The 13459-nt window shown below is 44.3% G+C and overlaps 1 protein-coding gene across 1 annotated transcript in view; it reads left to right on the top strand.

Moving 5' to 3' along the window:
- Positions 1–13459, top strand: part of Ehf (ETS homologous factor) — a 37950-nt gene that overhangs the window by 6799 nt on the left and 17692 nt on the right. Inside the window, exon 2 of the mRNA XM_028767057.1 lies at positions 12817–12916. Coding sequence (XP_028622890.1) covers positions 12820–12916 — 97 coding nt within the window. The 5' untranslated portion in view covers positions 12817–12819. The remainder of the gene's footprint in view (positions 1–12816; positions 12917–13459) is intronic.

Raw genomic sequence — 13459 nt, 5'->3', positions numbered from 1 at the left:
CCCCTCCCCCTATCCCTCTCCCTCTCCTCTCCCTCTCCCCTCCTCCTTCCTCCCTCCTTTCCCACTCACTCTCTCCACTATGTAGCTAGGACTGGCCTGGAATTCACTATGTAGACCAGGCTGCCTCAAACTCCTTTTTTGTCTGTATCTCAAGTGCCAGCATTATGAGCACGTGCCATCACACTTAGCTTAACATACTTAGTAAGGCTTCAACAAGGCTCTGCTTTTCCTTTTTCCCTTTTGCACCGAGACCTGCATTTTGTAGCTTATGGTGCCTTTCATCATGGTGAGGGTTTTTAAATACACGACAATTCCTGGGGCCTGGGAGTCTGGGAAGTTGCTGTCAGAAGAGGGGAAGATGGAGTTGCAGAGTTGGTGAATTCCTTTAGAGTTTACACTGAAAGTTTCCTTTGAAATAGCCAGGGGATGGGCCAAGTCATTATTAGTGTTGTGCAATTTAATTCCCAGGAAAGCCTTTGTGAGATTGAGGTGCTTACCTTCATGGTGGGTTTTCATTCCTGAATTTCCAGAGAGCTTCTTCCACACATAGACCACTGAATTAAGAGAAGCAGAGTCATGGAAAGCTTTGCTGGATCTCCCTTGGTGGAAATTAGGCTCCCAGAGGACTCACCCAGTTTCTTTCGGTTCTGAGGTATTCCTGGCACTTGCAAGTCTTCCCTCAGACTTTTGGTGCCCTCCAAAGGAGCTATAAATTCTCCTTAATTTTCTTCAGTGTTTCCTGCTATTATTAGAGCTCCTTTGTTAAGGCCAATAAGTCTGAGATGGCTTCCAGCAGCCACTTCAACCCCTGAGTCAACCTGTGGCTTTCAACAGGAAGCAGGACTGAAGGGTTTTGTTTGGTTTGGTGTTGGGGATCGAAACAAGGGGCTCTTACAAGTTCAACATGTGCATATCACTGGTGGATGTTTTCAGTGTCTCCTCTACTCAAGCTTAAGTTTTCATGAATATATTTGGGGAACCATGAGTCAGCATGTGGTAGGATCTAGACTCCTGTTTGCTCAAGGACTCCCTTCCTTCTTGAGCACAGGGTGACCAGCATGTCTCCCCATCACATTTTGGGGGGAAAGTCAACGAGCCATCTTGACATGCTTTTAAATGAAAAGTATGAGGTCCTAGGAGAGATGTCTCCTTTGTAGTTGCAGAACGATCCATTTCCAAAGCTGTAAAGATCTATGGTGCTTCCCCCACCCCTCTCCTAATACACTTACAGGATATCCTTTCTATATACTAAGTCAGCAGGTAAGATTTTGAATTTCACTGTGCCTTTTCATTTGTAAAAATGGAGATTTTAGTATGTTATGTTTGAAGTTCTCATGAAGATTCCAGGAGCTTATTAATGCATGGTTTGGCTCCATTCAGTCTACACAAATACTTAATACATATGAACTGCCTTCTCTATCTTAGTTTTTGTTGGTGTGTAATTATACAGTTTGTGAGATTTCAGATTGGTGGCTGTTAGCTTGACATTTTGGTATTTTCCTGGGAGGAAACTTGACTCTTGAATTGGTCAAATCCATTGTCCTAGTCCATCCCAACCCCTCCCTGCCTCTAGTCCCCACCCCTTACCTCCCTCCACCCTTCCCGCATTCCTGCCCAGTTGGTCTTATTTATTTTTCAGTCAACTAAGGGTGCTGTTAAACCTTTCTTTTGCTGCTGCCTGATTTGATGTGAGGAACTCCACTCCCTGCCCTGCTCATGACAAGAATGCTTGGGAGTGCTCAGCCAGCCATGTCTCACCCGTGCTGGATCACCCTGTCCTTAATACTCAGAAGAGAAGGCACAAACCCTGCCTGTTCCACAGCCCTTCCCCACTGGTCTTTAAACCCCTGGTGGTAATGAGCCTGTGGTCCAGAGAAGGCTAGGGAGAAGGTGTTTTTGTGGGGCCCCTAGTGTTAATGGGCCTGTGATCCAGAGAAGTCTGGGGAGAAGGTGTTTTTGTGGGGAGTGGTGTATATTGCCTATGACTATGCATGAAATGAAATATGAAGACACTTCCTTTGACCCTGTGTTGAAGGTTGGGCGATGATGCTACTGGCTAATTGATGTCATTCATCATCTCTGTTGAATGATATGCTTAGTACTTTGTGGACTTTTAAGGCTTAAATCATCATGGGTTTTTGACAAACTAATGAGAAATGAGAATATCATGTTGTTTGAATTACAGAGGAAATCACACCTTGCTTGAACTTCTCAGGTCCTTTTCCACCTGGGACTTGGGACCTCAGAGCCTGATACAACCTGAGCGAGTTTTAAACAGCCTGGTTTTGGTATAAATATGGCTAGCCTCATTTCTGAGGTGGGAATTGCCATGGTCTAGGAACTAGGGCTTTTCATCCAGGTTAGATGTTGGCATCTGTGGGAGAGGCTGGACGGAGACTGGGAATGTGTGTGCTAAGTCTCCACTCTAGCTGGTAACCCATAGACCATATCTCCTCCCTGAACACCCTGCATTTCAGAAGTCAATCATTTGAAGAGTGTGGTTTGAGGTTGATACACCTCCCAGGAGTCCCTTCTTCACCCTGTTCATCTCATTCCTGATCTGAACCTGGCTAGCTGGAGGCTGGCCATATCACTCTGTAGACCTTGGACACCCCTCAGTGCCCTTGCAAACCAGCCAATGGAAAAGTACAAAGTCTTCTGGCTCCTGGGCTTTGCCAGCTCCCACTGGCCTATTTGATACCTCCTTTTCTTCGGGGGAGTAGGAGGATAGCAGCATAACCGAAAGGACAGGGTTTTCTCTGGTTTTATAGGAAAAACAAATTGGCATGAAGGCTGAGTCAAACCAGCTTAGGCTGTCTGGGCAGATGCCTTTCTTTACTTTTTTTGTGTTTATTTTCCAACAAATCAATGCTTAACTGCATTGTTATCAGAGTAGAGCAACAGGTGCAAAAAAATAATCCTGCTGCCAACTCAAATGAAGAGGTAGGGCTTATCCCCTCTGGGAGGTATTCAGAAGATAACAGAAGCCCCTGCCAGCAACTGAATTAACAGCTCTGAGTATGGTGGGTTTTATGTTAACAACCCACTCCTAACCCTCTGACACATAAACACGCCATTGTCTGGGGAAGAGACTTTCAGCCATGCTGACAACCAGCTGCTTTATTCTGCCCCAAGTGGAGATTGGTTTTGGCTGAGGCTTCTTGGTGAAACTCAGAGGTGTTATCCACTCTGCCAACTCCATGTCTAAGTGAGGGTTTTCTCAGAGGGCAAGGGTATGGGTTGGTGGAGAGGTGAGGATCCAACTTGCTTTTTAAATTTGTTAACATTCTTTCCATGGCTATTTCTCTCCAAATACCAGAGAGAGTTGCTGGCTGTCTCTACTCTTGCCCCCATTCCATTACCAAGGGGATGAACACGCTCAGGGGCCTTTGGAAAGATCTGTTATTGTTTTGAAAGTGTGTCTTGACTGATAATTGAGTAGTGAAGGGCTACATCTGTGTTTCGTTCATTGTTTTTTTCCCCCTAGCATCAAGCAAGATGCAGCACATCTAGTCTATATGTTAATTGGAAGAGACCAGTAAATATTTGTAATAGTTGAGCAAGCATTTCTCAGAGATAAGTTTCCTTCCCTTGAAGGCTGATTCATCAATTTTGAAGGGTGTAAGGCTTAACACCTAGGTGGTTAAATAATCTTTTAAAAGTGGAGGTGGGGCTAGGTCAGGGATCACAGCAGCCAGTCATAAGAGCCTTTTGAAGTAAAACAACAACAAACCAAACATTATAAGGGCCATCTAGAAATGCTGGATTCTGAGATCAGAGTATCTGTTTAGTCTTCAGAGATGCACACTTATAAGTAACTATATACCTATGAATGTGGCAGTTTGGGGGTCCTGACCATCAGAGGCTGTCCTGTGTTATGCTGGCAAACAGTATAGCAATGGGCTCTCTACAGACAGATTGACTCTTGAATCCTCCGGATGGTATCTTTTGTCTCTGATCTTATATGGGCTGTTTTCATGTTTATGGATATTTCCTTCAAGACTGATGTCTCTAGGTGTTAGTCACCAGGTGGTGAGAGATTGAAGTGAGAGCAGGTGAGTAATTCTACAGAGCAGACATTTTCAGCTGGGAGAGTGCTTAAGGACTCTAACAGAGGGGCTTAGAAAGGCAGATCCTAGTTTAGGTCTGGGTAGGAGCCCATGCAGTTTGAAGCTCAGTTCTTCCTTGGGTGGTGAGCACACTCATATGAGAGTCAGTCAGTCCCAGTTTCTCCAGCTAATTTGGAAGGTGGTGGTTGTAGGAGTCATCTGGGGTGTTCCAGCCTCTGCATGTCTTATAGTCCATCCCAGGCTGCAGGAAGAACGAGGCCTGTGTCTTTACTATACTTTCTTTACCTTATAGTCACTGGGCTTTTAAAATCCAGAGGGGGCCATAGCAAGGAGACAGATTTTTGAGGTTCAGAGGTACTAAGGAAAATGCCAAGTTCTTAGAAATGACCCACCTAGGATGTGACTTGGTTCCTGCTTCAGGTGCCACTGGAGAGAGAGAGTAGAGCCTTTCTTGCTCCCAGTGGGAGGCATCAAAGCAGCACCCATACCAGGTAAGAGAACAGAGTTGAAAACTTTCAAAACCTTTCTCAGAGATGGCACTTTGGTTTGCTAACCTGTGTCTACCATGAAGTTTCCTTAAAATTCCAATCTTGCATGAGCACAGAGCTTTATTTTATGTTTTATACTAACTATATTGATATCCATGGTTATTATAATGGCATCCCTCGATCTTTAGGCATCCACCGCTGATCATTAGAGGAACTGAGGCCCACAGAACAGAAGTGTTAAAGCAGAAGTCTGTGCATATTTTTGGTGGAGGGAGAGAACAATGACTTCTGTTGAGGCCTCGAAGGGCTCTGTGACCTTTGGAGGTTCAATCTTGACCTGGCTTGTCATATCTGAATGAAATTGACAGAGACTCTGTGGGTTATTTCAGACAATCTTGTGTTTTGATCAGTTTTGGTGCCTGCCACTGTCAGTATGTACCATTTTGTCTGGGTCTGGCACCAAGGTTGATAGAGGCCAGCACAATGTGACTATTTCCCAACAACGGCTTATAGTCAACAGGGTTTATCTGCTGTAGAATCATCCTCTCTCTCCCCATATTGTGTTATCAGTCATGAAAATGCTCAGTGTCCCAGGAAGAATACTTTGGATGCTGCCCCTGGAAACAAGAAATGTTTGTCCCAAAATACATTAGGAAGATATGAAGTTAGCTATGATGTAACTCCAAGATGATCAGATACATTCTTCAAGCTTGATTCCCATTTTAATGAATTCATAAAACTGCAAATTATGGCCTGTGCTCTATTCAGCTACATTTCACACAAATATGAATTTTCTTTTCTCCTGCTTGGGAGTAGTCTTTTGAAAAGAACAGTCAAATTGAAACAGGAAGTCAGCAGGAAGCTCTTGCAGAATCTTTAGGACAAATGCTGTGCATTCACCTACTGGCAGCTTTGATTAAGGATGGAGAATTGTCTGGTGGCTGCTGCTGTCACAGAACAAGTTATTGTTTAAAAGGCTTAATTGCTCTCTTCACTGGAGAAGTAAATGTGTCCCATAGCAGCCAGTTGTGAGGCAGTGTGAGGAGTGTGGCTGGGTAGAGAAGAAGGGAGCTGTGAAGGAGGTACAGCGTGGGTGGCTTTCACTCTCACTTCCCTCAGACTGAGGACAGGGAATACAACCACTAACCCTGATGATAAATCTGCTCCCTGGTGCAGGGCCTTCTCAATATGCTTCTCACCTTGTGATAGGGGTAAACAGTAAATCCTTTGACCTGGAAAGTTATCAAGGGGGGCAGTTACATCATAACTGTATGTACGCATGTTTATATATGTATTAGTTATTGTGCATATATATGTGCTTGTGTATAAGCTTAATAAAGGTATGAGGCAGTTCAGTGGTACAAGAAATGTTCTGTGGCCACTTGAAATGGGACTGTGGGTGCAAATGACTTGACTCTCCTGAGCATTGTTGTTAGACTGAGTTTGAATTTCCATCTAGTTCCAATCTTGCTGAGCCCCGTGACTGTGAACAAGTTGCCTAACTCCTCTGACCCTCCTGTTAGATGGTGTAATATCTCCTGGAGTTGTGGTAACCCTCAGCATCCACTCAGATAATGGCTCAAGACTTCAGCACATAGCTGGCACATTTAAAATATTCTCAAAGTTTTAGTTACTATAATATAACAAAAGTGATTTTTTTTTTAAACCGCATTTGGTCCTTATCAGATACCCTACCACTGAGCAAAAGAAAGACCTGCTTCTAGTTGAGCAAATCCATGTTGGCCTTGTTTACCATTTCTGGAAGATTCTCTTCATGTCCTAGAAAAGAGGCTAGTAGAACAGTCTTTGCCCTTGATAGGAATTCTGAGGCTGGCCAGAACTTCCTGTGAGATACAGGGGTTCATCACCCTGTCAGAATCCTAAAGGTGTCTCCTTCCTTTGTTTTTCTGTGTCTATACTCCATATTTCAGAGCCTGATCTTTGTAGTCATTGAGTATTCTGTATTAAGGGATCACACAGGGCAGAGAGGCTCATAGCCATGTTTTGCTAGCGCCATGCTTCTCTCCCCATCTATGCTTGTTCCAGCATAATAGCCAAGGGCTGTGGGCATGCAAAACCCATGGTCACATAGAGCTTGGGGATGTGTACCCTTGCACTGGGCTTGGCAGCCTCAGGCTCTATGTGGTTGGTGAGAGGTGAGGGAACTGGTGGGATGGGGTGATGTTTTTCAATCCCTCAGGCAAGAACTGTGCCCATAGGCAAATAACATGACTTCTGTGAATACTCCAGCTGCTGACTGCTCAGCTGCAGTATCAATACACTGCATCCACTCAGCAGCACCAGATGAGATAGAACAGGAACCTGGAGAACAAGCTCAAGGCTTGGCTGCTCTAGCAGCTGGGTCTGGAGAATTGTGTGGATGGCAGAGGTCTGAGGCTTTGTTTGAAATGAATTCAGTGCTCAGTTTTCTCCTTGGAGGTTCAAAAATGATGAGAACTATGAGTATTATTAATATTATAATTATAAAAGCCACCTAATGTAGGCAAAGTATTCATTATGTATCCAAAACTTTTCTAAGCCTGTGTTAGCTGTTCTCCCTACTTTTTTTTTAACTAAAAAATCCTAACAGAATATCCTCATATCATAAATGAGAATATTGAACCTGGAGAAGTTAAATAACTTGTATGAATTGCCCTGTTAATAGTCTGGCAAAGCCAGAACTTAAAATATGGCCACCTGACTCCATAGCCAGTGGCTCCTAGACTCTTGCACCCTCTTGTTTCTGAAGAGTCAGGTTCTACCCCAAAAATGTCCTTAAAGCCAGTCAATTTCCAGCTTAAGGAGATATTCATCCTAAGAGCTAATTAATATTAGACAGTGGCCACATGTATGATGCTTGAGTCCTTTCCAAATATTCTTGTTTACTTTTGTAAACTCCACCTTCTGTCAGCTGTAAAGAAGATACTACTTCCCCATAAGGAACATAGCCATCAATATCTCAATCTTCATGGCATATTTCCTTGGCATTTAAGGACTGTCTTGGAGAGACAGTGACTTGAGCTGAGTAGGAATCTTCTGATACCCTTGAATATGTTCTTCAAGGTCAGAGTCATAGAGACTCTGTGGCTAGACCTTGCCATCTCCCATGTGAAAATTCCCTGCTACCAGCAGCAAACATCTAAGACTCTCAAATTTTGGTCAGGTCAAGCATTCCATTCCTGCTGTATGTGTTTTTCCCAAGTGGCCCAGTCTGTGTGTGGTGGTTAGGATGGCCATTCTCTGGAAGAGAAGGGAGCCTAGAGGAAGTATGGTCCCTTGGAATCATGTAAGCCCAGAAGCTCCTGTGGTTAGCATCTTAGAGTCTTATGTTGTTTGCCCATCCATCACCTCTGTTGGCTTTAGTTTGAACCATAGTTCCCAACTAGGGGTGACTTTGCTTCAGGGGACACTATAAAAGAAAGAGAGAGCTTCCAGCATGTGGAATCTAGTGGGTAGAAACCATGGGTGGTGCTGCATACCCTACCTGTGTGTGACGACTTCCACACCAAAGAATGTCCCAGCTCTACCTGCATTCCTGTTTCTTACAACAGGATTTACAGGGGGCCAAGGAATGGCTCCTTGACAGATGACCAGGTAAAGAAAATGTGGTCCATATATGCAATAGACTAGTGTTCAGCCATGAAATGAATAGAATTTTGTTATTTGTGGCAGTGGGGATGGAACTGGAGGGCATCAGAGTGAGGGATAAACCCGACATAGAAAGACAAACACTACATGTTTGCTTCCACTCCTTGGTGGCAGGTTAAATAATGATCTCATAGAAGAAGAGAGAATGGTAGAGTTAGAGGCTAGGAAAGTAGCAAGGAAGCAGGTAGAGAAGAAAAGGTTAGCAGGTGGCAAAATGCAATTAGAGGAAGAATTAGCTTCAGTGTTTTTCAGAACAATAGTGTAACCACAGTCTATAATCATCCATTTTATATTTCAAAGCAACTGGGGCAGAAGCATTCCAAATGCAAGCAAATGACTAATGGAAAGGAAGAAATACTAATTATATATTTCATACATGTATGAATTGTCAGACTGTACCCTCCAAAATATGCACATATACTAGGCCTTAATTAGAAATTTCAAGAAAGAATCATTCAGCACCAAATTTGATTGTGGGAATGCTGAGAAGCATGCCCCTTTCTGCCATGAGGGGAGTCCAGTCCTTTATGCCCTTGCTCTGCCTGCTGACAGTACTGTCAGTATCCGTCCCTCAAGCTGAGGCTGGAGAGAATTGAGTTCTGTTTCCAGGTCATCTTGAACACATGGCACAGGAAGCCCTTTTCAGTCTCTGATGTGTAGATTGAGTCCCAGCACAGATGAGATGTGTTATAGCAACACCTTTGACATTTGCCACTTAAAAGAAAGAGAGGGCTACTTTTAAGTTGGGTTGTGGGCACACCATGCACTGGATTTGGACACTTCTAAAGCCACTGTATTATTTATTCTGCAGAACAGCTCTTCTTTATGCTTAGTGACTCAGGGCACCCTGCCTGTCATCCTCACCATTGCCTGGGTTCGGAATGAGGAATAGATTCAAAGTCACAGAGCCAGATGGAACCTGGAACCTGACTGGGGTCCTGCAGATTCTAGGACTTCATACATTTAATAGTACATTTTTGTTTTTTAAAGAAAGCTATGCTGAAGGCAAAGTAGGGAGCTGAAAACAAGCCCTAAATAATCTTCGCTCCTTTTAATTAAAAGGGTAGCCTTTTACACTCCATAAACCAATCAGTGTAAGCACAGAACATCTATATTAGTACACGGGGGTGTGGGTACGTTGGTCATAATCTAGCTTTTTTATAGTTCTCAAGGCATATTTATTATCCATTATCTTATTTGATCTCCTCAACCGTCCTGAGAGGCTGATGGAGGACAAATGTCTACATTTTATATTTGAAAAGCTGGGCCTGGAAGGGAGTAGACTTGGCTAAAGGCACTTGGTTAGCCTAGTCCACTTAAAGTGCCTCTTGTGCTCCCGTGGCTCCTGTGGCTGCTGTCAGGGTTTAGGACTGTCTCTACTCACAAGCCTGGGGGAGCTCCGATGAACTCTGACTCACTAAGGGTTAAGCCACATAAACTTTTTTATGAGTGGTAACCATTTAAAGGGCCCTATAAAAAGGGCCCCTCACTATGCTGCCTGTTTTCCCCTGGAAAGGGGGGTGCTGAAAGGGAGGAGGGTTTGGGAGGTAGTGCAATGGGGAAGATGAACAACTGAGACTCTGTAGTTCCGAAGGCTTCTCTGTGAGCTGGGAGTAGTTATGGATGTTTCCAGGCGAGTGTGTCGAGAAATGATGCGTGCGCCAAGGAGAATAGCCTGATTAGAAGCTGAGAAGTGGCCCAAGACACCAAATTCTTTTTTTTTTAAGCAATGTTTTTATGCTGCTTCTTATTAAAGTTTTCTTAGATTTGTTTTTCATGTATTTATGTGTGAGAGTGTTCTGCCTACATGTATGTATATGCACCTTGTGTGTGCCTGGTCCCCGAGGAGGTGAGAAAAGGACACCAGATCCCCTGGAACTGGAGTTAGGGGTATTGTGATCCACCATGTGGATACTGGTAACTAAGTCAGGGTCTTCTACAAGAGCAATAGGTGTTCTTGCCTGCTGAGCCACCTCTTCAGCCCCAGTTCTTGTTATGAACGTCTAAGATCTTGACATAAACAGTATCAGGTGATTCTTTGCAGGCTTTGAGTTTGGTGATATGCCCATTGTGTACAGCTGGGGCAAGTGAGGCTCGGGAAGTTTTGAGCCAGATGGATGCAGAGATCAGTGAGCAGAGAAACTAGAGTTTCTGTTCCCTCCTCAACTCAGAAGAGTAGGTCCAGCCCCTATACCACCTGCCTCTCTTAGGAAGCAGAGGATAAATCTCTGAATTGAGTAAGAGGGAGGTGCCTACTGGATCCAGCAGGTCTTGTCCCCACCAGTCACTTTGAATCAGCCCTGTAGGGGAGTTCTGGGAATGGATGACAGGAGGCCTATCTCTGCCATCCTCTGGGGCTGCAGGGTTGCTCTCTCCAGCAGGGCTGGGCTCTGAGCTGCAACCCTTTCGGGGTTAAAAAGTAACCTTTCCACTGCTTGTGGGTGAGCAAATGCTGCCAAGGAAGAAACCCAGCCTTGAGCAAACAAAAAGCTAGGGCTGGGCTCTGTCCCTCCCTAGCTGCCTTCTGAGTCTCACAGACTTTCTTCTGCCTTAAAGTCCCTGAAGGATGAATTAGCTTAGGGGTATTGTTCTAAAAAGCCAGATGAGAAAATGCCTCCCTTACTGTGTGAAAGGAAGGTTTGATCTGATTGGTTTCCCTTCTCTCAAGGTGAGAATGAAAAAGGTTTCTGGAAGGGGGCTTGAGAATCAGTTTTACCTTCTTAGATAGAGAAACATAGGCCCAGGGTTGATTTGCATCCAGGTTATCCACAGAGGTAGCCATTTTCCTCACGGTGGTTTCTCTTAACTGTGTCTGACCTTGTGCCAAGAGCCATAAGTGTAGAACGGTGTTTGATCTCTAACCAGTGTCCGGGCTAGGTGTGATCATCCACATTTTTACATACGGGAACCAATGTATGGGCTGAGAGATGTTGAGTAACCCGTGTGAGTTCACACTCACTCAGGCTAGCAATGGGAGAGCTGGGACTCCCCCCAGCTCTCCTGGCTTCAGAGCTCTCCTGAGGTGCCAGCGTGGAGGCTGCAGCGCTCCTGCTTCCTCCCAAGCTTCTCTAACTGAATTGTCTTTGTTGTTTCTACTCTGGCTTGCTTTCTTCACTTTCCACTCATGCTCGATGTAAGTTAATGTGCTCAGCAAGCATCAGTGACCACGAGGTCAGCAATCGCAAGTGGTGTCTGGCCCAGTTCAACTCCTAAGTGCTGCTCTGTCCTCAGCTCTCCATCAGACTGATAACCCTTTGCTGAATAAATGAATCTATGGGTGTATTATATGCTTTCTCAAGGTTATATATCTTTTCTAGATAAGTTTCTACACAGAACCAACTATAGAGGAGCTGAATTGGTGTGTGTGTGTGTGTGTGTGTGTGTGTGTGTGTGAGAGAGAGAGAGAGAGAGAGAGAGAGAGAGAGAGAGAGAGAGAGAGATTTTGAGGGGAAGGACCATTCTGTTGATATGGGTAATGCATGAGGATGTAAAATTTCCTCCAAATAGGACAAAAAAACCCATCCATGATCTGTGGTTATCCACACTACATCATTTTATAAATAATAAGGGGCAATGCTTCTCAGCCTTTCCGCTAAGATAAAGTGTGAGGAAGGAGAGACTGTGAATAGGTTCATTAGGCTTCAGAAAAACCCTGCCCCTGTCCCCACCCCCATGACTGCACACACTCCTGGGCTCTAACTTGTAGTGTGGTGTGGAGGGTGTCCAGTTTGTGAGTAGGTACATGATAAATGTTATGGATTTTTTTTCTGAGATGTAAAATTTTTACATTGTTCCAATGTTCTACACTGGTTCTCAATGAAAACTGTTCTCCTGGGTCTCAAGGCTGAGAAGCCAAGGAACTTGTCTTGAGGATGATTTCAAAGCCTGTTGGATCTTCCAGGTCTCTATCAGAAGGGATGCTAGCTATAACTTTTTAGCAGAACATAGCAATCTTAGTTTTTCTGTACTAGTAAGACAAAGTGTCTGTCACAGAAATCAAAGGATTACTAATCTTAGCCCAGAGTCAAAATGCTTAAGGAGCTCTACTTAGATTGGATGAAGACTCTCGGATGACCAGCTGACTCCAAGGAGAACTCAGCACTGTGGAAATGTTCCTCATCCCTAAGTATGGTGGCCACTCGTGTGGGGATGCACAGCATTGTCTCACACAGGGACTAGGTCTGAGATTTCACTGATCGAAATTTCACCTCAAATAAGACCTCTCTGGTATTTTCACTTTTGTGAAGCACTTGGATGCTGGCCAGGCTTGCCCTGCAAGCAGGCATTGTGTTTTCCTCCTGGCTTCGTTTCTGATCAGAGATTATTCATTTATGAATGGGTGGCTGTAAAAACTTGCCTCATGCATATGAAAATTGAACCTGGAAAATTTTAATTGCCATGAGTTTTGCTTTTGCTGAAAGGGCTTGGCAATGGGTGGAAGGGCAGGTTCCTTTTTTCCTTTCTTTCTTTTTGTCTTTTCCTCTCTCTCTCTCTCTCTCTCTCTCTCTCTCTCTCTCTCTCTCTCTCTTCCCCAAATGAACTCCATGTTCTGTACTCTTCAGTGACATTTCTAAGAGGCACAGATTAAAGAACTGTTTGATCCTTTGCAGATCATGATTCTGGAAGGAAGTGGTGTAATGAATCTCAACCCAGCCAACAACCTCCTTCACCAGCAGCCAGCCTGGACGGACACCTACCCTACATGCAATGGTAAGGCCTATCTTCTCCTGGTCTTCTTTCCTTTCCAACTTTATGCTTGGAAAGCAGAGGTTTTATTCATGGGTTACACGGAGGCTAGGGACAACTCTCTCTCTCTCTCTCTCTCTCTCTCTCTCTCTCTCTCTCTCTCTTCCCCCCATAATTAAACCCAGTGCCTTGCCTAATCATAGACCCTACCACTGATCTATACTTTCTCATAGGAGGAAACTTTTAATGCTGAAAGACACCATGGGCCTTCAGTGCTCTATGCCAAAGCCCATTTGAGATAGACCACCAGCTTCTCCCAAAATGTAAAGATCTGTGTTGACAATAAAGAGATATTAAATGAGATATCCCAAGGGATGGGAGTCTCCTTGTTGAACCTTTCAGTAGTGTTTCATTTGGGATATCAAGAGAGGACAGGGAGGTGAGTGTGCACACAAGTACATACATGTGTATTTAATACACAGACACACACACACACACATACACACACACACACACACAGAGAGAGAGAGAGAGAGAGAGAGAGAGAGAGAGAGAGAGAGAGAGAGA

The sequence above is a fragment of the Grammomys surdaster genome, unplaced genomic scaffold (genome assembly GCF_004785775.1).
Source record: "Grammomys surdaster isolate TR1022 unplaced genomic scaffold, NIH_TR_1.0 170, whole genome shotgun sequence".
In the NCBI taxonomy this organism is placed as follows: Eukaryota; Metazoa; Chordata; class Mammalia; order Rodentia; family Muridae; genus Grammomys; species Grammomys surdaster.
This window is presented reverse-complemented; position numbering and strand designations above follow the sequence as displayed.